The sequence below is a fragment of the Oncorhynchus mykiss genome, chromosome 2, assembly GCF_013265735.2.
Source record: "Oncorhynchus mykiss isolate Arlee chromosome 2, USDA_OmykA_1.1, whole genome shotgun sequence".
Classification (NCBI taxonomy): domain Eukaryota; kingdom Metazoa; phylum Chordata; class Actinopteri; order Salmoniformes; family Salmonidae; genus Oncorhynchus; species Oncorhynchus mykiss.
Genome location: NC_048566.1, coordinates 58,787,816 through 58,813,588, shown reverse-complemented (window position 1 = coordinate 58,813,588; position 25,773 = coordinate 58,787,816). Strand labels below are relative to the sequence as shown.

General features: G+C 41.0%; 1 protein-coding gene across 1 annotated transcript in view; it reads right to left on the bottom strand.

Annotated features, from left to right (window-relative positions):
* The window catches only part of LOC110492721 (chemokine-like protein TAFA-5), a 235,985-nt gene extending 219,779 nt beyond the window's left edge, over window positions 1–16,206 (bottom strand). The window contains exon 1 of the mRNA XM_021567187.2: window positions 15,635–16,206. Within this exon, the coding sequence (XP_021422862.1) occupies window positions 15,635–15,746 (112 nt within the window). The 5' untranslated portion in view covers window positions 15,747–16,206. The remainder of the gene's footprint in view (window positions 1–15,634) is intronic.
* Between the last annotated feature and the right edge of the window lie 9,567 nt (window positions 16,207–25,773).

Sequence of the window (25,773 nt, the reverse complement as noted above, 5' to 3'; positions counted from 1 at the left end):
TCGTTGCGTCGGCATTGGCATCATGGGGTTCAATGCGATAGTCGCAGCCTCATCATAGCAGGCCAAGTCCGGAGAGGGTGGAAAAAGCTTCATCAGTAACGTCATCATACTGGAAATCATTGGTACGCCCTCGCACATCGTTCGCCGCTTCATCCCGATCAGGGTCACACTCATCATGTCCTTTCTCCACAGACGCAGTGGTAGCAGTGTGGCTGAACTTGCTTGAATCTCCTGAACATTGTATGAGAGCTCTCTTTGTGCAGAGGCAGCTCATTAACATCAATACTCATCAGGTGTGGGGGGTGTGGCTCAGGTCCCTAATTAGCACACTCATTCCCTCATTCACACAACGAGAGGAGCGCTCAAAAGGGGTTAACGAATTCAAAGAAAAGGAAGTCACTCCGGGTAAATAAGTAAACCAAAATAGCACATGCTAGGAATAAATACATTTTAAAGCACTTCTACGTAAAAAAATAAATAAAGCACACAAGGGAAAAGGAAATGACTAAATAGAACCATAGGCACACGTTACACCCATGTGTGTGGTGTGTGTGTGTGGAAGGCAACTGTAAACATTGCTCTGTTAACAATATCAATTTAAATGAGCATTTCTTGTTCACCGGACGTGCTACCTGTCCCAGACCTGTTGTTTTTAACTCTCTAGAGACAGCAAGAGCGGTAGAGATACTCCTAATGATCGGCTTTGAAAAGCCAACTGACATTTACTCCTGAGGTGCTGACTTGCTGCACCCTCGACAACTACTGTGATTATTATTACTTGACCATGCTGGTCATTTATGAACATTTGAACATCTTGGCCATGTTCTGTTATAATCTCCACCCGGCACAGCCAGAAGAGGACTGGCCACCCCTCATAGCCTGGTTCCTTTCTAGGGAGTTTTTCCTAGCCACCGTGCTTCTACACCTGCATTGCTTGCTGTTTGGGGTTTTAAGCTGGGTTTCTGCACAGCACTTTGAGATATTAGCGGATGTAAGAAGGGCTATATAAATACATTTGATTTGATTTGTTTACTATTGACCACCACAAAAACAACATAGTACAATGTTAACAATGTGTTCACATTCTGTATGAAAAATGCAGAAATTGTAACCTGGAGGTAATTACGTGGTTGGTGTACATGGTAGGTCTGCAGGTTATAGGAGGCTGAGTCATGGAGTAGCCAACCATTCCTTGTGAAACACACAATTACTTCTCATCACGTAACAACACCATTACAGAAGATTACTTTACTTCAGAAACAAAGTTGAAATGCATTTCAATCAAATGTTGCGTGTGTCTTTTAAGTCAGATTATTGTAGTCATGATGACAATGGGGAATATACTGGTCAAAATAAAAAGCTGCTTTTGTTAGCCTGCCGGTCCAATGTACACCACCACCTCCATCCTTTGAGGTTGAACTATTAAAGCAATAAGGCATGAGAACTCAGGAATTATTGTGTAAATAACACCAGACTACGGGCTGTTCTTAGACCCAAGCTAAAGACAAGGACCAGGGAAACAGCCCTTGGGAGGGTGATATTCCCTGGTTACATGGCCTTATTGCTTTTATAAAATGGTTTCCAACATATAAAAAAATATTATCAACATTATTTCATTAAAAACATTATTATATTGAGTAAATTTGTTGTATTTCATCCTTCCCCATGCAAAATAGTTTGGGCATAAGCCAGTTGCTAGTACTGAGATTCTGAAGTTGCTCGCCAAATGGCCTGGTTGTTCATTCTATCCATTCTATTTGCAATGGTTGCTATGCTAAACAAATAATTGGCAAAAGTTATGCAGGCTTGCTACTTCTCCTTTGCTAGCTAGCCAACTACAGTGCCTTGCGAAAGTATTCGGCCCCCTTGAACTTTGCGACCTTTTGCCACATTTCAGGCTTCAAACATAAAGATATAAAACTGTATTTTTTTGTGAAGAATCAACAACAAGTGGGACACAATCATGAAGTGGAACGACATTTATTGGATATTTCAAACTTTTTTAACAAATCAAAAACTGAAAAATTGGGCGTGCAAAATTATTCAGCCCCTTTACTTTCAGTGCAGCAAACTCTCTCCAGAAGTTCAGTGAGGATCTCTGAATGATCCAATGTTGACCTAAATGACTAATGATGATAAATACAATCCACCTGTGTGTAATCAAGTCTCCGTATAAATGCACCTGCACTGTGATAGTCTCAGAGGTCCGTTAAAAGCGCAGAGAGCATCATGAAGAACAAAGAACACACCAGGCAGGTCCGAGATACTGTTGTGAAGAAGTTTAAAGCCGGATTTGGATACAAAAAGATTTCCCAAGCTTTAAACATCCCAAGGAGCACTGTGCAAGCGATAATATTGAAATGGAAGGAGTATCAGACCAGCATCCAAACAGTGTTTGGACGATATATTGGCATGGGTGCCGTTAATTTAAAAATAACACCTCATGGCACAACACCTCTCGTCATGTGACCTACTTGTTGTTTGTATGTACTGACATGTACAGTATGTATAACTGATACATGCACACATATTCACACACTACATGTTCATGTTTTTAAATGTACATACAGTGATTTTGTTTGTTTGCCCACTGACAAAGAAATGATCAGTCTATAATTTTAATGGTAGGTTTATTTGAACAGTGAGAGATAGAATAACAACAACAAAAAAACGCATGTCAAAAATGGTATAAATTGATCTCCCTCAGCCTGGGGCTCCATGCAAGATCTCACCTCGTGGAATTGCAATGATCATGAGAACGGTGAGGAATCAGCCCAGAACTACACGGGAGGATCTTGTCAATGATCTCAAGGCAGCTGGGACCATAGTCACCAAGAAAACAATTGGTTACACACTACGCCGTGAAGGACTGAAATCCTGCAGCGCCCGCAAGGTCCCCCTGCTCAAGAAAGCACATATACATGCCCGTCTGAAGATTGCCAATGAACATCTGAGTGATTCAGAGGACAACTGGGTGAAAGTGTTGTGGTCAGATGAGACCAAAATGGATCTCTTTGGCATCAACTCAACTCGCCGTGTTTGGAGGAGGAGGAATGCTGCCTATGACCCCAAGAACACCATCCCCACCGTCAAACATGGAGGTGGAAACATTATGCTTTTGGGCTGTTTTTCTGCTAAGGTGACAGGACAACTTCACCGCATCAAAGGGACGATGGACGGGGCCATGTACCGTCAAATCTTGGGTGAGAACCTCCTTCCCTCAGCCAGGGTATTGAAAATGGGTCGTGGATGGGTATTCCAGCATGAAAATAACCCAAAACACACGGCCAAGGCAACAAAGGAGTGGCTCAAGAAGAAGCACATTAGGCTCCTGGAGTGGCCTAGCCAGTCTCCAGACCTTAATCCCATAGAAAATCTGTGGAGGGAGCTGAAGGTTCGAGTTGCCCAACGTCAGCCTCGAAACCTTAATGACTTGGAGAAGATCTGCAAAGAGGAGTGGGACAAAATCCCTCCTGAGATGTGCGCAAACCTGGTGGCCAACTACAAGAAAAGTCTGATCTCTTGACATGTGTTTTTTTGTTGTTGTTGTTGTTATTCTGTCTCTCATTGTTCAAATAAACCTACCATTAAAATTATAGACTGATCATTTCTTTGTCAGTGGGCAAACTGTACAAAATCAGCAGGGGATCAAAAAAAAAAAATCCTCACTGTACACTACTGTTCAAAAGAGTGGGGTCACTTAGAAATGTCCTTGTTTTTGAAAGAAACGCAAATTTTGTATCCAATAAAAATACATGAAATGTGATATGAAATACAGTGTAGACATTGTTTAACAACTTCTTCAGGATCGGTGTCCCGTCAACGGGATGGTTGAGCTAACGTATGCTAATGCAAATAGCATGAGGTTGTAAGTAACAAGAACATTTTCCAGGACAGAGACATATCCAATATTGGCAGAAATCTTAATTCTTGCACTGTCCAATTTACAATTTCCAATTTACAGTAGATATTATACTGAAATAATACCATGCTATTGTTTGAGGAGAGTGCAGTTTTGAAAATTAAAAGTTATTAATAAACAAATTAGGCACATTTGGGCAGTCTTGATAGACAATTTTGAACAGAAATGCAATGGCTCATTGTATCAGTCTAAAACTATGCACATACACTGCTGCCATCTAGTGGACAAAACCTAAATTGCATCTGGGCTGGAATAATGCATTTAAAAAATGGTACACAAAAATACAAAATAACGGTTGTTTTTTTCTTTTATCTTTTACCATATCTAATGTGTCATATTCTCCTACATTCCTTTCACATTTATACAAACTTCAACGTGTTTCCATTCAAATAGTACCAAAAATATGCATATCCTTGCTTCAAGGCCTGAGCTACAGGCAGTTCGATTTGGGAATGTCATTTTAGGTGAAAATTGAAAAGAAAGGGCGGATCCTCTTCAATGACTATTGTAGCTGGAAACGGCAGATTTTTTTAATGGAATATCTACAGAGGCCCATTATCAGAAACCATCCCTCCTGTGTTCCAATGCCATGTTGTGTTAGCTAATCCAAGATTATAATTTTAAAAGGCTAATTGATCATTAGAAAACGCTTTTGCAATTATGTTAGCACAGCTGAAAACTGTAGCTCTGATTAAAGAAGCAATACAATTGTCCTTCTTTAGACTAGTTGAGTATCTGGAGAACCAGCATTTGTGGGTTTGATTACAGGCTCAAAATGGCCAGAAACAAAAGACCTTACTTCTGAAACTCATCAGTCTATTCTTGTTCTGAGAAATTAAGGCTATTCCATGTGAGAAATTGCCAAGAAACTGAAGATCTCGTACAACACTGTGTACTACTCCCTTCACAGAACAGCGCAAAAAGGGGAGTGGGAGGTCCTGGTGCACAACTAAGCAAGAAGACTAGTACATTAGTGTCTCCTCTTAAGGATCCGCCCCTTTTTTTCAAATTTCGCCTAAAATGACATACCCAAATCTAACTGCCTGTAACTCAGGCCCTGAAGCAAGGATATGCATATTCTTGGTTCATTTGAAATTAAACACTTAAGTTTGTGGAAATATGAAAGGTAAAAGATAATACGAAAAAAAAAAACATTATTTTGTTCCATCATCTTTGAAATGCAAGAGAAAGGCCAGCACAGCTGCAATTTAGATTTTGGCCACTAGATGTCCGCAGAGTATGTGCAAAGTTTTAGACTGATCCAATGAACCATTGCATTTCTGTTTAAAATTGTTTATCAAGACTGCCCAAATGTGCCTAATTTGTTTATTAATATATTTTCATGTTCAAACTGTTCACTCTTCTCAAACAATAGCATGGTATTATTTCACTGTAATAGCTACTGTAAATTGGACAGTGCAGTTAGATTAACAAGAATTTTAACTTTCTGTGAAAATGTCTTGCTACTTACAACCTCATGCTAATTGCATTAGCCTACGTTAACTCAACCATCCCGTGGACGGGACACCGATCCTGAATTCGTGGAGTGGTTTAAGAACTAGTTTTAATGACTCCAACCTAAGTATGTAAATGTCCGACTTCAACTGTATATTATATAACATAACATCAGGCATCATCTCCAGGGAGAGGATGTACTTAAAATCAGTAAGTAGGGTAACCATTTATCTTCCTAATCATGAACAATGTTTCAAACCATTTTGCGACTCTCACGCATTGAATTGAGTTCAGATGGAATTGACCCCAACCCTACTTGAGCATGCATCATTCTGTCTTGGAAACCTGAAATGATTGCGATCCACACACCCTGGTAGAGCAAACAAACTGTCAGCACTTTGAGAAAGATAAGTATTATGACGTATACAGAGGACCAACAACGACTTCTAAAATATAATGGCTTGATGTAAGGTAATTGTAATATCTAGTGATAAAAGGGAACAGTAGTAAATCAAATCTTATCTTTGTTGAGCTGTTATTGCTCTTTTGTTTACCCCAGTCCACAGATGGATGGTGTGCCAGGGAACATCATCAAACACGTCCCTGTGGTGTTCCTCAACGTAATCAGGGTGACACACTGAAAAAGGAAGCAATCTAACAAAAGAAATAAAGAACTAAGCTGGGTGGCGTGCTAATTGAGTGATACATCTGGATGATTTGATTTAGTGCAAGGTTGTCTGAGCATAGACATTCACGTCTTGGACAATGCAGATGAGTAAACTATACCTACAAGTGCACAGACCACAATGATGTTCAACCATCCTGAAAATGCTCAATAACACTAACCAAATACCACTCACACCAGAACATTTTGACTCTATATGGAACACAACTGTTTTTCACATTCCATTTACCTCAGTACATTTAATATTCTTTCAGTGACATCTATGACTGATTGGTGGTGCAGTCAGCTAAAATAATTGGTTCTAATCCCACATTGGGCAGATATCGTTAGGGAGGCAGGTAGCCTAGTGTTTAGAGTGTTGGGTCAAATATCTGAGTTGACAATGTGAAAACCTGTCCATGTACCCTTGAGCAAGGCACTTAACCCTAATTTGCTCCAGGGGCACCATACCACTATGGCTGATCCTGTAAAACAACACGTTTCACTGCGCCTATCTGGTGTATGTGACAATAATATACACTGAGTGTTCAAAACATTAGCAGTGCCTTCCTAGTATTGAGTTGCACCCCCTTTTGACCTCAGAACAGCCTCAAATCATCAGGGGATAGACCCTACAAGGTGTGAAAACATTCCACATGGATGCTGGGCCATGTTGATGCCAATGCTTCCCAGCGTTCTGTCAAGTTGGCTAAATGTCCTTTGGTCCAAAACCCATTCTTTATACACACAGGAAACTGTTGAGTGTGAAAAACCCAGCAGCATTGCAGTTCTTGACACACTCAAACCGCTGTGCCATGTCCATGTCTCAATTGTCTCAAGCCTTAAAAATCCATCTTTAACCTGTCTCCTCCCCATAATCTACACTGATTGAAGTGGATTTAACAAGTGACTAAGGTATCTGTCACGATCGTTACAATGAGTGGACCAAGATGCAGCGTGGTATGGTTCCATCCTCTTTATTTTGAAGTGAAACTCAAAGAAAACAATGAATGCAAACCGAAACGTGCCGCTGCTATAGTGCTAACAGGCAACTATACATAGCCAAGATACCACAAAGCACAAAGGGGAAATGGCTGCATAAATATGGTCCCCAATCAGAGACAACGATAAACAGCTGCCTCTGATTGGGAACCATACCAGGCCAACATAGAAATATAATCACCTAGATGTCCCACCCTAGTCACACCCCGACCTAACCAACATAGAGAATAAAAAGCTCTCTATGGTCTGGGCATGATAGTGTCAGTTTTCACCTGGTCAGTCATTGTCATGGAAAGAGCAGGCTAATGTTTTGTACACTCAGTGCACCTCTCAGTGGAGAGAACAGTTTGTTCCAAAAATGGCATCTTTGGCCATAAAGTGTTCCAAGCTGATAAAACATTAATTGAATAACTCTGCTACATCCTCGTCTTGCCCAAAGGAACATTATGTTCATGCCTCTGAGGTAAAAGTCGGGGTTAAGGATTTACATCAATGCCCCTTTACACCGCCTCTGTCTGAATGGGTTAGAGTAAAACAGGCCAGAGAATAAGGAAGGAGAAAGTAAATATGGCCATATCTGAAGGTGATTTTCCAGCCTATTGCCAGGTGTGAAATAGAAAATCCAACACCACCTGACAATGGTGATTCTATACATCCGGTATCATTTCCTCAAGGGGCTCATGGTCATTGTATGGTGAGAGCTTTTTTCACTGTGGAATCTCTTTTTCTGATTTCAGAAAACCAATTACATTGCAGCAACAGAAGCAAATGATTGTGAACTGAGGAATGGTACAGTCTGACAAATGACTGGACACTGCTCCCTGTGAGCACTTGATTGAAGACACATTTCACCCTAAGAATGGAAGCCAGCCATTTAGAGTATTGCAACTAATTCAGTGTCAAGGCATTTGGTCTTATCCTGAAAAATGATAAGGACAAAATTAAGACAATGTCATAAAATACCCTTAAGCCCTAACTATTGTGTCAATGAATGTCTTTCCATTCATTGTGGGTTCAGGATAAACTTTAGATTTATGACAGAATTGTCTAACACTTCTTCATCAACTTCCAGATCTAAAACAAATGCAGGTCCTTCATTGCCGCTAACATGATCGAGGAGAACACAATGGAATGATAAGATTGCCTGACGGGTATCAACCAGGGGAGGGAGCCAGCACACAAGGCCACAATGCCAAGCTTGTCAATGTTTAAAATGTCATATTCTTAATCCATGGCCATTGTCACATCTAAGGCTGTTGCAGTGACCTTATTGCCACCATACCGGCAGTCATGAGTCATGACCGCAGTAAAATTCCACATAACCGTTGAGAGAATGTCCTCTTATGCATTCTGGACATGCACTGGTAGTACCCAACTCACTAACAACCATCAGGTAGTCAGTGGCCTGGTATTCTATTGTCCCTCTAACTAACCACTCTGACATAAATGCAGTCCAAAATCACATAAAATAATTGTCATCAAAACAGTATCTTGCTTTTAAAACTCACCTCACTGTGAATGATCCATTTGTAAAAAAGAAGTTCAACAACAGGTTGAAACTGAGTGGAAAACATAGGCTTTGAAACAACATGCACAATGACTAACATGCTGACCACACCGCCTGCGTTGTGTTAACACCGCCCGCGGTGTTATTCAATCATTGCACCCACACTGCTCGCGCGTATCTGCGTAGCCAGGCTTTAAAATAGAACTTGATTCTATTTGTGGCGCTTGATGAGCTGCAAGTCCTCCCACATCTCCTCATTGTTTTTTTTAAGCACAAACCCACATGGGTGATTGAAAGATTAAGTGGTGATGGTAATGCACCTTAAAGTTGGTTGCCAACCGCCACATAAAGTCCAAAGAAGAAGAAGCCTGACGGAGGAGAGAGTACTAGAAACAAACTCGGTTGACCTTTTTATCTTTGTCTTAATTAGTAGAAGACCTTGTGCAGTTCAGGTAAAATAACAACCCAATTATATCCCAGAACAAATTAGCTTGCAACAGCAAGCTAGCTAGCTAAATTGCCATAAATGTTTAATGCTTTTCGACCTGTCTCCAAATTAAAATAGTTGGTTCAGAGTTTGTTTTATGCGTGTCGTGATCGCGTCTGGTGTGGGTGGACAAAATCAACATGTGCACGAACGTTGTGTGGTTCAGCATGTAACACAACAAAATGGACAGCGCTTTCTAAAGTAATGATTAATTTGAAACACCCACACACATATTAGAGGTTATACATACTGTAAGCCAATATCCAAGCCCAGAAAAAAAAAACAGAATTCAAATAATGATTGTGGTGTTATACATATTACACTCAGCAGAAAAGCAGAAAGAAAACTGATTTAAACGGTCTTTGGTATATAATTGGTCAAGCCTCTTCTCCAAAATTAAACAAATTCTAGTAATCATTCGCCGTTGAGTGTGGACTGTATTATTAGGCATACTGGATGGACTGGTTACCTTATGCTGGTCTCCAAAAATGTATATCCATGAGTCTGCGAGAGAATGTCATCACTTGATGAGAGAACAGTGTGTGCAGCATGAGGCAAGGAAGAGAGTGCAAGCTTTTTTCGCGACTTTCTCAAATCATCAATAGCCTATAGTCTCATCATACAGCCCATATTTGCCAAGGAAGAGTACATGATCAGTGAATATATTCAATGTACAGGCTACAATGCGGGGATCTCATGCGTGGTAATAACTACAGTAAATGTATATAGGACTTGCATCCTTGGCACAATAGTTATTATATTCTATTCAATCCATAGGCTTCATTAATGCCATTCAGACTTGAAATTGATACAACAACTATGATAGCTGAGGTTCATAGATTGGTATGAATATTAGTTCAGAACCTAACGTTTTAGGGTCCATACAGAGATCGGCTACATTTTGTAGCTAGCATCCATAGGCATACAGTTATTTTTATCCTCCACTACATAGCTAGCTATGTTTCTTCAGCTGCATTGCACGGCACATTTACACAATTGTACATTCAATTTGCAGTAACTGCTTTAGCTAGCTAGATTCTTTACATCCACTGTTTCCCAAGACGACAGCCTGGTTTGCTGGTTTTCTCAAGAGTCCCTAAAACATTAAACAACACAAATAACAATGTCATACTGTACCCATGTCATAACACCAGCTAGCTAGCTGGCTAATGTTAGCTTGTCAGTTAACTTGCTAAATAGCGATTTTTGTAAATTAACTTTATGACAAAAAAATATGCACAATCGTTTGTCTCTACATTAACTAACATATTCCTCTCAATTGTACATTTTCAGCTTGACTCGTTATGAGTTTAAACTACTTACATTTGATTCCCTCGTAATGTTTTGTCAGGCATCTTTGCTGAAGAAAGTCACCAGGGACGGGTGGCTCGTGTCAAATTTGTCATTGGAACCACTCGATATGATTGGTCATATAAAAACCTTGGGACCCAAATGTATAATGAGTGTGCTAACTCTTGTGGTGGTCTGGAGCAATGAAGTCATGACGCTGGGTACCTCTAAGTCCCGCGGTGTAAGCTAGCAACTTTTAAAGGAGGAACCACTGTATATGCTTTGATTTCTAAGGCATTCTAAAATGTATTTCATTCACACCTAAAGTTGTCAAATACACTACAATACCAAGAGTATGTACCCTTCAAACGTCTCATTCCAAAATCATGGGTATTAATATGGAGTTTGTCCCCCTCTTCGCTGCTATAACAGCACTCCATTCTTCTGCGGGGACATGCTACCATTCAGCCACAAGAGCATTAGTGAGGTCGGGCAATGATGTTGTGCGATTAGCAGTTGCCATACAAGGCGGTGATGGTGCAGCTGTAGAACTTTTGGAGGACCTGAGGACCTATGCCAAATTCTATGCGGTAGCATTAAGATTTCCCTTCACTGGAACTAAGGGCCCTAGCCTGAACCATAAAAACAGCCCAGGAGTGAATGTTGTAGCTGAGGACAGACTATTTTTATGCGCTACACTTCAACACTCGGCGGTCCTGTTCTGTGAGCTTGTGTGACCTACCATTTCTGTGTGGACATCACTTTATGCATGGGGGCATTGTCATGCTGAAACAGGAAAGGACCTTCCCCAAACTGTTGCCACAAAGTTGGAAGCACAGAATCATCTAGTATGTCATTGTAAATAAAATAAAATTGTTGTGGTGTTGCGATGGTGCCACGTTGAAAGTCACTGAGCTCTTCAGTAAGGCCATTCTACTGCCAATGTTTGTCTATGGAGATTGCAAGGCTATGCACTTAATTTTATACACCTGTCAGTAACGGGTGTGGCTGAAATAGCCGAAGTCACTTAAATCAATAGAACCCTTCTCTCTAACAAGCTGACAGTCCTCCCATTGCTTTTCAGAGCAACTATAATGCATTTTAAGGGATAGAGGTGGATTGTGTGTGTGTGTGTGTGTGTGTGTGTGTGTGTGTGTGTGCGTGCGTGCGTGGTTTTGCTCCATATTGACAGGTCTCATGGATAAGATGTGTTTTCAGTGCCATTTTGAGAGCAGTGGCTAAAATAATCCCAAACAGAGCAGAGGTGGTTTTGCTTTCAGACAGCTGTGAAAATGGTTTGCTGCTGTATCCTAGCATCAAAGACATCCAAGTGGAACCTAACAGCCCTTTTCACTCACCCAATTTACTGCGGCTGACACCAGGGCATAAGGTACAGTGTTAGCAGGCTGGCGGGCTGACCATGTGTCTGACCATGTGGGTAGCTTCCAACCATACTCTTGATATTCTTCTATAAATTACATAAGTTCAAACTCACTGTCACCCACTAACATAATTCTCAGACACTTGTTAAACGTATCTTTAATGACATACACTATGCACTGTAGATCAAGGCTTTGTTTATATCAGCCTAAAGCCATTGGTACACTATTCATAGGTACACTCTTAGAAAAAAACATTTACCATGAACCATTTTCATCTGAAGGACCCTTGTTGGAAGACAAGGGTTATTTGTATGGCAAAGGGATCTACCTAGAACATCTAACATCTGTGAGAGTTCAGTGACCAGCCGGAGGAAGACGACACGACAGCACCCTCCTCAGGAAATAGGTACTCAGTGTAAAGCCAATTGGTACACACCTGGGCCCAATAATTGCTTTGTGTCTAACTCTATATAGGTGTGCCAGGAGAGGAGCTGTGGGAGAATTGGGAATAGAGATGGGGACCTGGGAGGATGCGGATTTTTAGAGAGAAAGCTTTGTTTACTGGGTCACCTTGGCTCTCTGTTAACAAAGGAAGGCTTTAGGTAGATAAGTGTTCCTCCTGTTACTGTTATTTGTAGACGATAGTAGTCATTTGTTGTTTTAGTTTAAATTTTTTAGGTCAAAGGCTTAGTTTAAGTTTATTTGTTTTGGTACGCTGGTGTTTCAGCGTTGAATGTTACCGTGTACTGGAGTTCTTTTATTGGGCAAAAGGAAAACTGTTTAGTAAACATTTACAAGAAAAGGAATCAGTCCCACTGGCTCTGGTCTGTTCATTTTTTTTTGCCTCCCGTCTGTGTTAGGGTGTTTCGGACGAGCTGATCCGTTCACCCATCCTAAGAACAGTTTTTGGATAAAAGGGTTCTTTGATGATTCTTTGGAAAGCAAGATATATTATTTGAAGGCAAGAAGGTTCAACATAACTCTTCTGAATCTGAATAATATTTTTTCATTATTTTAAATAGCATTAATGTTTACGTTAGTGTTTCAACTTTAACATCAGGCATTTGAGTAATGTGATAAGTTTAACATGTACAGTAGGTGAGAATGATTTAAACTACCTGTGTGTGAATATTTGTGCATGTACCTGGTATTCCCTTGATCATGTTACATATACAGTACTGACATAGTTGATATCTTTGCCATGATTTCTGTCTTTCAAAATAATATTTTTTGTCATTTTATTGAGCAGAGAGCAGGAAGGGGAATATATGTGAACCAGCAATGTATTGTATGATACACATCAAACTGGCCAGTTGTACCTGGGGTTGATTTCAGTGTAGCATTTCTAGTGTTGATTAAATTAACCTAACACTCAGTGCTGTGAATAACCAGAATTGAGTATGATTGTGTTATTTATTTTTTACTCTGTGTGGAGAAATACTCAACCATGCATACTTATATTTCTCACAATACACTATTACAGGTTGATTTTCAGAATTGTTTGTTTCAATATCTGTGTTGTTGCATGTACATTGATTGGCTGTATGCTACACACATAAATAATACATTTTTCTAAACATCATATCTGTTAGTTGTACTTATTGCACCCATTCCTGAGATGGTTGTTCCAGTTTAGATGATTTAGGTAGACTCATTGATAAATATTTCCTATCCTGGCAGTTATTTTACATGCAGGGTTGTGTGGATTATGCTAGTTATTACAGATCACTTTGCAAGCCAGTATAATGTGTAGACCTAGTAGACCTCATATGCCTGTATTCTAGGGGTTTTCTAACACCACTGTGTGTATATACAGTGGCTTGCTTGCGAAAGTTTTCACCCACCTTGGCATATTTCCTATTTTGTTGCCTTACAACCTGGAATAAAAATGTACTTCTTGGGGGTTTGTATCATTTGTATCCCTCCCCTCCAGCTCCTTCAAGTTGGATGGGTTCTGCTGGTGTACAGCAATCTTTAAGTCATACCACAGATTCTCAATTGGATTGAGGTCTGTGCTTTGACTAGGCCAAGACATTTAACCTTTCTAGTGCAGGCGTTCTGCTAGCGGAACCCCTCGACAGCATTCTGCTGAAAATAATTCCAAAATATTTTTTAGAAATATATGTAACTTTCACACATGAACAAGTCCAATACAGAAAATGAAAGATAAACATCAAGTTAATCTACCCATCGTGTCCGATTTCAAAAATGCTTTACAGCGAAAGTTCCACTGTGTCCACATAAATAAGGATCTATCATGGTCCAAACACACCAACACAGTCATGAAAAGGGCATGACAATGCCTCTTTCCACTCAGGAGGCTGAAAAGATTTGGCATGGGCCCTCAGATCCTCAAAAGGCTCTACAACTGCACCACTGAGAGCATCTTGACTGGCTGCATCACCACTTGGTATGGCAACTGCTTGGCATCCAACAGCAAAGAACCAACAGGACCCAGAACAGCTTCTACGTTTAGCCATAAGACTGCGAAAAAGTTAGTTAAATAGTCTGGGTAGCTATTTGGTTAACTATCTGCATTGACACGTTTGGCACAAACTTTTTTTACTCATCCCATACATTGCTGCTACTATTTACATCGTATCATTTTATCACTAAACACTTGTGGTTTACGAAGCATTTAACGAATATCGTTTGATTTGAACAAAGCTCTAGCCCCAGGATAAACAATGGATGAAATACCAATCAAGATCCAGCTGTACCATACTGAATACGAATCTGGTGATGAAACAAATGCATTGGTACCCAGAGATAAAAGCCATGCCTGGTGCCACCACTCTGTCAAATAGACTTTTGTTCTCTTTGTTTGTGTGAAATGATGCAGAAAGACCTCTGCTGCAGGTCCCAGTGGACAAAGCAGAAGTACACGAGGAGGTGCGCAACCAACAGCATTCATTGAGACAGACTGCAAAGGAGAGCGAAGAGAGAGAGAGAGAGAGAGAGAGAGAGAGAGAGAGAGAGAGAGAGAGAGAGAGAGAGAGAGAGAGAGAGAGAGAGAGAGAGAGAGAGAGAGAGAGAGAGAGAGAGAGAGAGAGAGAGAGAGAGAGAGAGAGAGAGAGAGAGAGAGAGAGCAAGAGAGAGCTTACAGTTGTCAGAGGTTGAATGAGACCCACATTCTAGAAGTCTCTCTGTCTTAGGTCATACCATTCTCCATTTGTTTCAGTTTGCCTGCCATACTTAATGTTTGCACAATAAAAACCTGTGACATTTCAAAACCCCTCTGTATTTATGGACTATACACATTGATAACCTATCGCAAGTTTGGGCTGGCTATACCCTAACATTGCAGACTATGATTTATAACTCTTTTTTTAAGGAACAATGTGTGACAAAGAATTGTATTGAGAGTGACTGCTGTTCCTAAACTCTGCACGCTCAGCTGAACAGCAGCAATCCTCAAGTGGAATCGTGAGCTGGTGCTGACAAGGTAAGTCAGATTTAGGACTTGGGAGGAATTTCCCACTGGGCCATCTTTCAGCACTAGAGCTGCGGACAGGGAACGATGAAACATTCAGATTCAGGGAGACATACAGAATGCAAAACCCAGCATCAGCACAGCGTTATTCTCATCACCAAATGTCACAGATTTACATTTTAATCTGGTTTTAATCTGGTTTAGAAAGTAAAGAGACAACCTGTATAACACTCCTCATACAGCAAATTGATAGTAGGTTATAACGTTTTTATTTGCACTAATAAGACCATGTCACTAGATTCAGAACTAGATTCAAAGTAATGGAGGTGTGTGTGTGTGTGTGTGTTCACATCCACACAATCTGCATAAATTCTACCCAAGACTGTAATCAGCCAATCAAAAACCGTTCTGAACATAAATCCAATAAAAACAAAACACATGGTTACAGCCTACTGAAACTGGTTATAGCCTACTGAAACCGACCATTCTTACCGCAGTAAATTATCAGCAGGCTGGTCAGTAGCACCACAGCCCAGAAAGTTGAAGACATTCTTGGCCAGGCTGTGACATTCCTCCACCGACCCAGTTTACAAGACGAAGCCATTGAGTTCTAGTTCCCCAGAGTGAAAGGAAATTGAACAATTCACCAGCCAGGTCACCCTCGAAGGCAACGGCTCTCGCCACGAGTAATCCGCCAACAATCTCCAGAGCGCACTAGTCCCAGATATACCCCTGTGTCCGAGTAAACGTAATGCACTGTGAAACGGAATGCTGTTTAGTTCGTGATGAGTATCCGTTACGATGGTAAATGTTCTTTAGATAGCATATTATCTAACCACAAATTGGACATAAATGATTCCAAGCTGAGTCTTATACGTATCCTTCTCTGAGAATGGATACAATGTATTCAAAGCAGGTCGTTGACATTTCCCCCAAAAAATGCTTTGGAGGAGGAAATATTCCCGCAACCTCGTGCCACTCACTCGAGGCAATCTTGGTCACAGAGATTGAAACAAAGTGGAGAAATCTTGTAGAATACTTTGAAGTAAGAAAGGGAAGAAATATAGTGATATTCAAATGACGACAGATTGGCACAACAGTGCGTGTGAAAACAGTGCAACATGAAAAGCGAGAGAACATGCTTTTTAAAATAATGTGCAAAGCAAAGGTCTTCTTCCGCCCTGTGGTATCGGGGAAGTTTTGACTTCAGGCACATGGGAAAGAGCATAATCCTGCCATAATTGTAAGTGCCTATTAAACTGCTTAATTTCTGACCAAATGCTTCAATATGGCAGTCTCCACTCTATGGTAATACATTCCGTTGGGCACACAGAAAGGCTGTTGATTGCGCACATGCACAGTCAATTGTCCAGTGTTACCTAGTGTAGATTTTTCAGTGTAAAATGTTGATTCAGGTGTTAGATTAACTCTGTATCTGTTCAAATCCTTAAAGGGGAATGGAAATACTTTGGAAGTAAATCTAAGCAATTAGCATAAAAACATCTCTATATTTAGTATTTTGATCGAACCACAAGGTTTATTTGAGCTATGGTCAGCGCCATTTTAAATTGCCATATTAATGACTGATGCCAGTGCGTAACTGGCAGGAATCAGCAAATTGTCTGTGGTATTGAGTTTGTGTGTAGAGTGAATAGAAGAGAGTGAGTTTAGGGGAGGACAATAAAGATGGCAACAGCAAGTAATATTTCAAACATGAACTGTAAAGCGTCAGGCTGTAATGAATTGGCTCAACAACAAAAAAAAACTCTGTAAACTACCATCGACTGCCCAAGGACCTACAACTTTTGAAGAAGTGGCTCCATGTTCTGAAGAGGAAGGACTTGCCAGCTCGAGCTTGCAGGATCGGCAAATAGCACTTCACGGGGTGTAGGGCACTTTCGAGGCAACCGGGAGTTTCCGAATGGAAAGGAGTCATAGGCCTATGTTGAAGCCCTCTGCTTGTGCCTCCATTTGACATTGAGGGTTTTGGTGTAGGGGTTACTGACCGACCATTATCAACATCGCTGACCTTGGAGTCAAGCAAAAGCAACTGAACGGAGGAGGCAATGCGAGTCAATGCAATGGAGCCCGAGGTAACGTTAACCGGTCATGACTGTTGTTGACTAGGCTAGCATTAGACACTGTTGCAACTCTAATTGAAAGTAACGCAAACTCACGTAAACTCGTACACCGCCTTGGTCTGTACAATTACCCTTATTTTAGCTCCCCAAAAACGTAATACTTCCAGTTCAACTGTAATGTCAATAACATTGTAAAGCACAATTTCTCCCCTTTCCAACAGAATCAATTACATGACCTAAACGCTGCCCGTTTCTGCATAATTCAAGCAGGCAATGAGCCCCGTCGGGTCTTTTTAAAAATGGAGGGTGGGGAAGCGAAACTAATGCGTGATAGTGAGAAGGGGAGATGTTGTTTGGGAAAATAGCTTATTTTCACTTGATCTGTCCAACTTATCACGTTATCGCCTCTAAAATATAAATAAAACACTATAAAGAGTTTATATAATGTGTCATTACATACCATAAACCGGGTTTTTAGGGCGGTGATAAAGTGATCTTAGAAGTAAACAGCGGCTTTGAGAATGATGATCGCATGCAATGATGACGAAAAGAATGACTGGGTATCCCCCCTTACCCCCGTCACTGTCCGTTTCTTGTTTTTAAATTATGATAGAAGTGCTACACCTGGTGGAGAGAGATTGTGAGACAGAAAATAGTTGCTTTATGCGTGCTGTACGTTACGACGTGACACGTCAAGATGTAACGGAGGGTCAGTTTTTTTCAACTTTTATCCAACACCATAGAGCCATTACCATGTCGATCAACACTTGAATAGAAACCTAGTTCACCCCGCCCCCGATTTTGACGTCAACACAGTCGCTACAGTCCCATTACTTTTCTTTGTAGCCTCGTTCGAATGTTGCGGTTGCGCACATTTGTATGGAATGGGGTGAGTTTACATTAACTAGCTAATTGCGTCTGAAGTGCCGTGTAACGCGCCCCAGCAAATAACGTTAGCAAGCAACTCAACTGCAACACAGTTTATCTGTGTACCCCTGTTATTAGGTAACGTTAGTTACTGTAGTTAGCTTCCTCCTCATATAGTCAAGTACTGTAATACATTTTGTTGACAGATTTGTTTTTGTAATCTTTTGTTAGCTCCACTGAAGTTGACATAGCTAATGTTTGCAGAAAAATAAATGTCCCTGTATTTGGTGTATTTGTGTGTTGAGAAAGCATACAAGACAGGTAGCTTGTTAATGCCAACTGATATTTGGGTTCAGTTGTCTTAACAAAATGTTTGTCTTCCCCTCTTTCCACTGGGATTCTCTGCCTCTAACCCTATTACAGGGGCTGAGTCACTGGCTTACTGGTGCTCTTTCATGCCGTCCCTCGGAGGGGTGCGTCACTTGAGTGGGTTGAGTCACTGATGTGATCTTCCTGTCTGGGTTGGTGCTTCCCCTTGGGTTGTGCCGTGGCGGAGATCTTTGTGGGCTATACTCGGCCTTGTCTCAGGATGGTAAGTTGGTGGTTGAAGATATCCCTCTAGTGGTGTGGGGGCTGTGCTTTGGCATAGTGGGTGGGGTTATATCCTTCCTGTTTGGCCCTGTCCGGGGGTATCATCGGATGGGGCCACAGTGTCTCCTGACCCCTCCTCTCTCAGCCTCCAGTATTTATGCTGCAGTAGTTTTTGTGTCGGGGGGCTAGGGTTAGTTTGTTATATCTGGAGTACTTCTCCTGTCTTATCTGGTGTCCTGTGTGAATTTAAGTATGCTCTCTCGCTTTCTCTCTTTCTCTCTTTCTTTCTCTCTCTCGGAGGACCTGAGCACTAGGACCATGCCTCAGGACTACCTGGCATGATGACTCCTTGCTGTCCCCAGTCCACCTGGCCGTGCTGCTGCTCTAGTTTCAACTGTTCTGCCTGCGGCTATGGAATCCTGACCTGTTCACCGGACGTGCTACCTGTCCCAGACCTATTATTTGACCATGCTGGTCATTTATGAACATTTGAACATCTTGGCCATGTTCTGTTATAATCTCCACCCGGCACAGCCAGAAGAGGACTGGCCACCCCTCATAGCCTGGTTCCTCTCTTGGTTTCTTCCTAGGTTTTGGCCTTTCTAGGGAGTTTTTCCTAGCCAACGTGCTTCAACACCTGCATTGCTTGCTGTTTGGGGTTTTAGGCTGGGTTTCTGTACAGCACTTTGAGATATCAGCTGATGTACGAAGGGCTTTTGATTTGATTTGATTTGATTTGTTTGTTTTCAGGATGACATCTTCATCCCTGAAAATGTTTTCATCCTGGTGGAGACTGTGCAGGAGGCAGGTGGTACATGGATTTGCAAGGCTATTGTTTATTTCAAGCATATGCAGTGATTCTTGAATATAACTATAACCTAATTGATGCCTTAATTGTTTTCTTCCAACAGGAAAGAACGGTTAGTGCAGCATGCCAAACTGACCACCTGGTGCCAGAGTGTTCCTGTGCTGCGGTGGAGAAGAGGTCCAGCGGGACCATCACCAAAGAGCTCTGGGCCCAGCTAGATTGCGCTCAGAACCATCAGTATACAATCGAGTCCTTCCCCTATACGCCACAGATGGAGCTGACGGAGAGTGAGATCAGTGAAGACCATAACTCGCTGTATGGACCTGAGAGCTCAGAATCACAATCATCTCAGTGTGAGCCAAGATATACTATCGATCACTTTGGGGGAGCAGGATGGTGTTCTGAAAATGGAGAAGGAGCAGGCCATTCAACAGCCAATTCAAAGATACACCCATCCATAAAAGGAATCCGAGTGGAATGGTTTTTCCACATATATATATATATATTTTTTTTTACCCATTTCAATGGATGTGCTACTTTGTCCCAGTTCTGCTTTTTCGACTCTCTCTCTCAACCTATGAACACTCAGTTAGGAAAAGCCAATTGACATTTGCTCCTGAGGTGTTGAACTGTTACACCCTCTGTAATCACTGTGGTTATTATTTTTGATGTAAAACGTGCTTTTGTACAAATATATTTGATTGATTGATTGTTTGCTGTGCTGGATGCTGTGTATTCACTAACTGTCTGAGTGATGGGACATTTTTATAGTATCTGTAACATGGTGTCTATTTAATCTGCATCTTAATTTAAAGTGGCAATCAGCAGTAGAAACAATAACATACAGGCTCCCTGCTCCTCTTTTGGTAAAAAGCTGAGGGATAGGGCCGGAGAAATGTAACCACTCACAAATTCAGACAGAGTTATAGATGCAAGGACTGACCATCCATGATATCAAAATTGTAATTGTAATTGTTTCCACTACCATGTATCCAGTTCGCTTTGGATAAAGGCATCTTGTCACGGCCTGGCCTTAGTTATCGTTGTTTTCTTTATTATTTTGGTTAGGCCAGGGTGTGATATGGGTGATTTATGTGTTTTGTCTTGTCTAGGGTTTTTTGTAGATTTATGGGGTTGTGTTCAGTTTAGGTGTCTAGGTAAGTCTATGGTTGCCTAGATTGGTTATCAGAGGCAGGTGTTTATTGTTGTCTCTGATTGGGAACCATATTTAGGCAGCTATATTCTTTGGGTATTTTGTGGGTGATTGTTTCCTGTGTCAGTGTTTGTGCCACACGGGACTGTTTTGGGTTTTCACGTTCCTTGTTTTGTAGTTGTGTTCATGTTTGAGTTTTCCTATTAAAACCCAGGACACTTACCACGCTGCGTATTGGTCCGATCCCTGTTTCACCTATTCAGAGGAAGAGGAGGAAGAAAACCGTGACACATCTGCTAAATGGCATATATTATTAAAGTCTATTTTTGACTCTGCCAACTAGTTGCCCAGTGTAGTTACCGTTCCTTTCCAATAGATGGCAGCCAAAGCTAGTTGAAGTCACTACTCTAGCGACAGGGACACGGGAGAAGTGCGCACTGAAAGTAGTGTTATCTTCAAAGCAAGTTTATCTGGTTACGCTTGAACCTGTTGTTATAGTGGACAAGCTATCTAATACTATTAGGTCTATGTCTTACGTTAGGCTAGATTTACTAAGTTAACTGTTTTTATTCAAACTTTTATTCATTGCCTTTGCCTCTGGCTATGCGCGCCTTATGGAAGAAACAACACATGCAGGGATGAGATGCCGTACACCGCGTCCAATTCGCTTAGAGCCAATAGGGTTAACTGGCGATAAACTGCCATCCTGTATGCTCTGCAAACAAAATAAGAAAAGTTAGTCTGATACTGACACTAAATCACAAACATCGTTGTAGGATATTGATTATATATATTGAGGACCTACCCACTACTGATATTAACATTAAACAATTTAGAGTCAAGCTACATTTCACCAATTATTTAACTAGCATATCAGCTGCTGACTGGTCGAGTAACCTCTGCTGTCAGGAAGTCCTTCATAAGGATTAGTGACACGTCCAATGAATACATCGCCATCCAGACAGACTGACAGGAACCTCTGACTGGATGTAATACATACACCATCCGCTGGGATTTTGTGCTGTGTCGCCACCATCTCTCTACAACACACACACTCCTACTCTAGCCATTACCTGGCAGCATCCTCAATCACATCAATTTGTGTTTGCCTACGCAGACCCTCTAGCTGAGGTGTTTCCTGCAGCATATCTGTGTTGTTACTCATACGAGAACAAACTATTTGATCTGAGGCAATCGATTGGCTCAAACATGAACGGCTTCAGTAGGTTTATTCTCTCCCCAACTAACAGTATTTCATTCTCTGTAATAAACTCATTCCCAGACTCGGAGCTATTCGGTAAATTCAGCCATTTTTGGGTGTTCCAAAATGTTCTCTCCTGCCAGTGACGCAACAATGCCAATATGGTGATTTACAGTTAGCTGGCATTCTAAATCATAGTGTTTCCATTCCCCTTTTAAGAGTCTAAGCTAACATATGGAATTGGTGTATATAAAAAAAAAAAAAAATCCTGAAACATTGAATTTGGCCTTACTGCTGTTAGCCCATAGAAACGCATTGAATAACAGATTCATACATGGAAAAACAGTCAAAAAATGTATCAACGGGAATTTGATTTTAAAGTGTATGTCCTATATCTGAGAGATATAAGAAAGACTAGGATATGTTTTTTTTACCCATATTATTATTATTATTTTAATATGTTGCAAATTCAGCACGTCAAATATATATGTATAAAAGCCAGCACCCCAGGCACCAGTTTCCCATGTGTGTCAAGAATGGTCCACCACACAAACGACATCCAGCCAACTTGACAAAACTGTGGGAAGCATTGGAGTCAATATGGGCAAGCATCCTTGTGAAACGTTTGACACCTTGTAGAGTCCATGCCCCCGATGAATTGAGGCTGTTCTGGGAGCAGAAAGGTGTGGTTGCAACTCAATATTACGAAGGTCTTCTTAATGTTTTGCACACTCAGTGTATACTTTCACTCATTTTTATAACTGGTACTGGGCTTGTGGGTGTCCTAGAGTAAAACAACCTCTCACCTTTCCATAGAGGGGTGTAGCCCAAACTGTTGAGAACGCTACAGACAGAAGTTGGCAGATCGGCGGTACCGGTTTCAGATGAGTTCTGTGATGCTTGTGGGGGTTGGAGAACACCATCGTGAGAGTCTCATCTTTCCATATTAGTTTCTATGCTTGGATTTATTGCACCTGTTACTGAAATAATTGTTCCAGTTTAGATGGTTTAGGTAGTCTCATATCGTCCCAACCCGACAGTCATTCTTTATGCAGGTTGTGGTCTGGCTAGATTCCAAAAGGAATTACGTCACTTTGCAAAGCATCATAAAGTGACTTATAGGCCGAAATACCTTGAGTTGAAGGCCACTTTAGGGTAACATTCACTTACAACCTAAAAAACACATGACTGCAACGACAATGTATATTTTACAAAAAAAATACAGTCATGGCTGGTAACTACAATTCACCAGAATAGCAAGGCACTCTGGGAAAATATGCAAATATTTTGTTAATTTAACACTGAAAAGACTGGACCCATATAAACACTGGAATTTGCTGTGCGGGATTGTCTGAGTTACCAATTCATGTTTTGATCAAATAGTAATGCAACACAAAATATGAACATGACATTACTGCCTTAACCTAGTGCTTGGTTTAGCAGACAGAATGTGGAAAAAGTCAAGGGGTCTGAATACTTTCCCAATGCACTGTATTTAACCCATTTTTTGAGTAGGCACAAAACTACTTCCATACTTCTTCCATTCATTTTTGATACTGGTACCGGTTATTTTCAGACGAGTCCCATGACACTTCTAGGGGTCATAGAGCAAAATGGAGAACACCATCATGTTTGTGAGAATCTCAGTGGGGTCGCATGAGTTTATAGCCCAAACGGTTCAGATACTACAAACAGAAGTTGGCACATCAACGATACCTACTTCAGATGAGTCCAGTGGAGCTTTGGGTCGTAGAGCAAAACCCTTTTTAGTGAGAAGACCGATTTTTGGGATGTCTCATGGTCTGACAAACACCACTGTAACGCAGCCACCACAGTTGCAGAAGGCCGCCATAGGCGGATGCGGGAGATTGAGACACTGCCCATGCAAAAAAACATATTCCTAGCTTAAATTGACGGATTTTGATTGGGATTTTTCTGTTATGTTACTGATATTGATGCACAGGTGTGTCATTAGACTCAAGGGGGATATTATCTACCTTAGTTCACTTAACCTCTCTGATCCATCCATACCGGATCCTGGATAATTGTCATCAGCAACGCTGAATAGCATAGCGCCACAGTCAAATAATATTACTAGAGAATATTCATATTCATGAAATCAGAAGTGCAATATTGCAAAACACAGCTTAGTCTTTTGTTAATCCACCTGTCGTCTCAGATTTTGAAATTATGCTTTACAGCGAAAGCAATACATAATGAGCGCCCCCATCTATCCACTTACGCAATGTGGTCGTTCACGCTCATTCTTCAAAATAAAAGCCTGAAACTATGTCTGAAGACTGTTGACACCTTGAGGAAGTGATAGGAAAAGGAATCTGGTTGATATCCCTTTAAATGGAGCAATGGGAGGCTATGGAAGATTGAGTTTTCAAAATAGAAGCCACTTCCTGGTTTGATTTTTCTCAGGGTTTCGCCTACAATATTTTGACAGTTTTGGAAACTTTTGAGTGTTTTCTATCCTAATCTGTCAATTATATGCATATTCTAGCATCTGGTCCTGAGAAATAGGCTGTTTACTTTTGGAACGTTATTTTTCCAAACATAAAAATAGTGCCCCCTCGCTTCAAGAGATTTTTTACTTTCACTCTAGATAAGAGTGTCTGCTAAATTAACAAAATGTAAAGATATATGTATAAAATGAGCTGCAAACACACTGGGCATTGTCATTGGCCTTGTTTCGGGGAGGAATGCATTTGAGAAATACTCAGCATGCTTTGCAATTGTTTATTTTTACATGTACAGTTGAAGTCGGAAGTTTACATAAACCTGAGCCAAATATATTTAAATTAAGTTTTTCACAATTCCTAACATTTTAATCCTAGTAAGAATTCCCTGTCTTAGGTCAGTTAGGATCACCACTTTATTTAAAAAATGTAAAATGTTAGAATAATAGGAGAATTATTTATTTCAGCTTTTATTTCTTTCATTACAATCCCAGTGGGTCAGAAGTTTACATACACTCAATTAGTATTTGGTAGCATTGCCTTTAAATTGTTTAACTTGGGTCAAACGTTTCAGGTAGCCTTCCACAAGCTTCCCACAATAAATTGGGTGAATTTTGGCCCATTCCTCCTGACAGAGCTTGTGTAACTGAGTCAGGTTTGTAGGCCTACTTGCTCGCACACACTTTTTCAGTTCTGCCCGCACATTTTCTATAGGATTTGTGGGCAGGTGTTTGTAATGGCCACTCCAATACCTTGACTTTGTTGTCTTTAAGCCATTTTGCACAACTTTGGAAGTATGCTTGGAGTCATTGTCCATTTGGAAGACCCATTTGCGACCAAGCTTTAACTTCCTGACTGATGTCTTGATGTTGCTTCAATATATCTACATAGTTTCTCCTCTTATGATGCCATCTATTTTGCGAAGTGCACCAGTCACTCCTGCAGCAAAGCACCCCCACAACATGATGCTGCCACCCACGTGCTTCACGGTTGGGATGGTGTTCTTCGGCTTGAAAGCCTCACCCTTTTTCCTCCTAACATAGACATGGACATTTCTCCAAAAAGTACGATCTTTGTCCCCATGTGCAGATGCAAACTGTAGTCTGGCTTTTTTATGGTGGTTTTGGTGCAGTGGCTTCTTCCTTGCTGAGCGGCCTTTCGGGTTATGTCGATATAGGACTAATTTTACTGTGGATATAGATACTTTGTACCTGTTTCCTCCAGCATCTTCAGAAGGTCCTTTGCTGTTGTTCTGGGATTGATTTGCACTTTTCGCACCAAAGTACGTTCATCTCGAGGAGACAGAACACTTCTCCTTCCTGAGTGGTATGACGGCTGCGTGGTCCCATGGTGTTTATACTTGCCTACTATTGTTTGTACAGATGAACGTGGTACTATTTTCCCATGATGTCAAGCAAAGAGGCACTGAGTTTGAAGGTATGCCTTGAAATACATCCACAAATAA